This window comes from Fonsecaea pedrosoi (genome assembly GCF_000835455.1).
Source record: "Fonsecaea pedrosoi CBS 271.37 unplaced genomic scaffold supercont1.6, whole genome shotgun sequence".
NCBI classification, from domain to species: domain Eukaryota; kingdom Fungi; phylum Ascomycota; class Eurotiomycetes; order Chaetothyriales; family Herpotrichiellaceae; genus Fonsecaea; species Fonsecaea pedrosoi.
Genome location: NW_013550610.1, coordinates 1,060,520 through 1,064,644, shown reverse-complemented (window position 1 = coordinate 1,064,644; position 4,125 = coordinate 1,060,520). Strand labels below are relative to the sequence as shown.

At 53.9% G+C, this 4,125-nt stretch overlaps 1 protein-coding gene across 1 annotated transcript; it reads left to right on the top strand.

Moving 5' to 3' along the window:
- Positions 1 to 1,742: 1,742 nt before the first annotated feature.
- Positions 1,743 to 2,544, top strand: Z517_09277 (uncharacterized protein; the record flags this gene model as incomplete). Its single annotated transcript, XM_013425187.1, has 3 exons — positions 1,743 to 1,754; positions 1,802 to 2,186; positions 2,243 to 2,544. 3 exons carry the CDS (start codon positions 1,743 to 1,745, stop codon positions 2,542 to 2,544), a joined length of 699 nt encoding a protein of 232 aa, XP_013280641.1.
- Positions 2,545 to 4,125: the final 1,581 nt, after the last annotated feature.

Sequence of the window (4,125 nt, the reverse complement as noted above, 5' to 3'; positions counted from 1 at the left end):
ACATGGATACAAGTCCTAAAACGACATCAGCTGTTGATATAGCCGCCACAGACATCTTCTTCTCTACAGTATGACGCGAGCAACAAAGCGCTGGAAGCGTCATTGCCACGATACATGCGTGCATTCGCGTGATTGGTCAAAGCAGGAGGCACGTCATCGACCTGCGCCTCGGAAGGAGATCTACTTCGGCCAACTCGGCTGCTGGAATCTTTGACTACTCAGCTACTGTATAACGCGGCTTGAGCCTGGCTATAAGACTCGTCCTCATCTCCCGAGTTGTCTACTGCGCTTGTCCACAATCGTGCCATGTCACTCTCTGCTCTTTCAAATTCCACAGCATATTTCGCAAACAGTTCCGTGTCGAGCAGGTCCTCCTCGAGGCCCTGGCCGATCTTGAGCCGGTGATACAGCTCGTGAATTCATCCCCATCATCAGTCGTCAAGGCATTGAGTTCGTGCCATAAATCCTCAGTGTCCCCCTGATCGAGCGAGAAATCCACACGCAGCGGAAAGATCCTCCCGAAACGCCCGAACGAAAAGAAGACAAAGTCACACACAGGTCGGACGATACTTAAAGAGATGGACATCAAGACAAAACCAGTCAGAGATTGGAGATCTCGGTCGGTCCCGAAGGATAAGCGCACCGGTAGAATATTAGAGCCGTGGGCACGACGAAGACGACCAGCACACGGCTACGACCACCCGCTGTTAGACGAGATACGCACCAAGCTGCTTCTGATCGGACAGCGGAAAGGTGAAGCTTCACACCCACCACTCATCACTCTAACGTGTCAGCCTCCCCATCCATCGCCCTCTTCGGACCGCACAGGTGTCGTCTGACGACCCAAGTCGAAAGCTCCGGAACCCCATCATGGCAAGCACAAGACCCCCTCAACGTCAAGACGGAGACCAGAATCTCAACGGCAAAACCTGATGTTCTATCGCGACCCGGATCGTGATCAAGAGGTATACTGCTGACGCGGTCTGAGTGAAGAAAAATTGAGAAGCCCCGTAAGTGACCACTGGTACATGTGATGCCCGCTTCAAGATAGCTAAAGAGTGGTCCTCAACAGACACATCGCCACGGTCCAGAAGGCTGATCCAGCAAAATCTCAGGCGTGAGATCTGTGACAACCCTTACTCGCGCCCTGCCAACCTCAGAAGGCATATCAGATTACGCGATGGAGTGGAAGAAAGGGATATTAGGCGAGGAACCCGATAAAAATCAGGGAAAACAAGCCCAAGCTCATTGAATGGCGTCCGCGACCAAATGGCTCCGGATCGCCACACACAATCCCAAGGCCTGACCTCATATGCACAGCCTAACGGAGCGCAGACGGCGCCATCTTCGCGTACGAGAAGAACGGCCTTGTCTCATCGAGTGTGCCCTGTAGGACTGTCCTACATCAAAAGGAGTCGGAAGTCTGTGGCGTATTATCATGGGTCCAACACAACCAACGTGCATCGAGTTTCTCTGCATGCATACAATCATCGGACGTGGCCCTGGGCATCACTGGTACGAGGCGGACGTCTGACACTGTCTTGAATATCAACGATTCTAGGCGCAAGGCTGTGGTGCAACTGTCAATGGCGAAGCAGTTGATCTCCGTTGGCTGACAGCGCTTGCAAGCAATTACAGAGATAGTGACAGGAGGAGCGTCTGTTGATTGACTTGCAAGAGTGCGAGGTCTGCGGACTTTGTTTGAATCGCGACTTTATGGCGGTTCAGCTCGACGTGTGAGCATGAGTGACGATGTGCGCACGATTGATCCGTTGCTCTGGCCGAATGACACCATGCTCAGTCTCCTGCCGATGCGATTCAGGGTGCAGCGGCGTGGCTCAGGGCCATCCTCAAGTCCATAGATGAAAATGGAAAGTGGTCATATCGAAATTTCGATGTCGATGTCGATGTCGAAATCCCTGTTGCCCGAGCGAGAGTTCTTCCACCATGGCACCGTGTCGTCGACAATGAAGCCAAACATCCCGCTCTACTCACTCTCATCACGAAACGTATGCGGACAGAGCAGGACCAGCTGATGTTTGTGGACCTCGAGGGCGTCAATCGCAGTCGGTCTCAGGCACGATTGCCATTATGCAGTTGCCGATGCCGCCCAGCCCAGTCGTTTACCAACCTTGTCGACAGTCCACCGGCTCAAGGCAAAGGCATTCGACCTCACCACGCTACCGGTAGACGGGACCAACCTTGAAATGGTGCTGGGCTGAGTCTTCAAACATCTTGACAGTCTTCTTCGACATTCGCAACGACTCGGATGCCCTCCACGCCCGCTTTGGCGTCTACGTCGCCGGCATCATCGACCTACCGGTCATGGGTTATGCCACCAGGAATCCGAGGGGCAAGAACGTCAACGGACTAGCCAAGTGCATCGAGAGGGACCTACCTCCCACATCCCAGGCTGGTCGCTCACCAAGCTCACCGGCGACGTCTCTTTGCACCCGAGGTCGGAGGGAGGGAAGTATGAAGTCTTCCTTGAAAAGACCCATGGCGGACAAGATCCTCAAATACTGTCACAGGAGCAAGACGTGATGCTTCATGCCTCGACTCCTCGCGGTGTATGGCGGGAAGCTGCAGGCCGGTGTCGCCGCTCAGCTCCAGGGTATTGTTCAACAGATGGACGTCCTCGGCTGTCCATGTCATTGGTTTCGTCCAGAGAACATTCGTTCCCATGCTTTGTCCTCCAACGTCCGACGTCCCCCGATCCAAGCTTGCTCTTCGACTGGAGCACTTCGATACATCTCGGAGGCTTTGCCATCTCTTCACATTGCGAATCGACTGTGTTTATCAATTGGTCGAGCGAACCTCGCGCCGTTTCGCAATCGAAAGTTACGCTGCTGCGCTTTTCGGTTCTGATCCCTCCTTTTTCTGCAACAATATCTCTTCTGTTTCTGGTCAATCTTGTCTTTTCATCATCATTACTGTTGGCCCTTTCAGGGTTCTTTGACAGCGTTGATCAGAAGCTCGAGTGCGCGGCTGCTGGTGTAGTCGCCACCACCACCAAAAGGCCGGCCGAACGAATTTCGTCCACCTCGTCTGGTCGGGCCAGGCAGGACCCTAGAGCTAGCTGGGAGTAAACCACGAATCATTGAGTACTCGGTGCAGACACGACAACTGAAACACCATCATGAAACCCCGACTTTCCCCTTCTACGAGCGAGGTTAATCGCCGAGGACGTTCCATGTTCAGAGGCAACAGCAGTGGCAGGCTCAGCATAGGACTTCAATATCACAGTCTGCAGGCGGACATTCCGCGCCCATCGCTGCCTCACCCACAGAGGCGATTGATTCCAGACGAACATCCGGAGGACCGTCCATGCCGCCACAGTCCACAGCCGACCTTTGTCGAGACTCTCGTCGTATTCGGGCTTCAACTTACCTTACCAAAGCGCAACAAGATGGCGTGGAATGCACACCAAGCTCGAATCGCAAGGAGAAAAGGCGCAGAAGAAGCCGTTCGACGTGGCGAGTGGTTTACATGTACCGAAGGTGGAGCAATGGGGGCACCTTCAGGCACACACCTACACAAACCAAGGTACCTCTGAACTTGAGGCAGCTCAGGCCTTGGGCGTAAACGACATTGCTAGCCATGGCGGACTTTGAAAAGCTGCGGAAATGAGCACACATTCGGTCCGGTCCGTCGAATGTCTCGAATACTCACTTTTCTAAACCACCATCAGTGAATCTTCTACAGGACAGAGAAGGCACTCACAGGTTGAAGACCGCGGCCCAACTCAAGCTCGGGGGGACCCCAAGTTTGTGCGCGGCGGAGCAAGCAGTCCACAGCAGTAAGTCATTTCGATCGCTACACGGTCAAACAACTTGCGGAGGCGGCTTGATGTCGCCGGGTTTGGCGAAGAGGCGCATGGCGAACTCGCGCTGGAAAAACATCAATATGCAACACCCTGGGCGCGGGGGTTGTGGCCAGGAGTTTGAATACCAAAGGCGAGGAGAATAGCCCCCGGTTCTCACTCACCTCGCTCGGTACATGTGTTCTTGACGTTGACGATAGTTTCCATAATGATCACTCTCCATGGAAGACGAAAATGCTATACTAGATTATGCACGACGGCTGTCACATTGGTGATGCCCTGCCAGGGCCTTTGAGCGATCT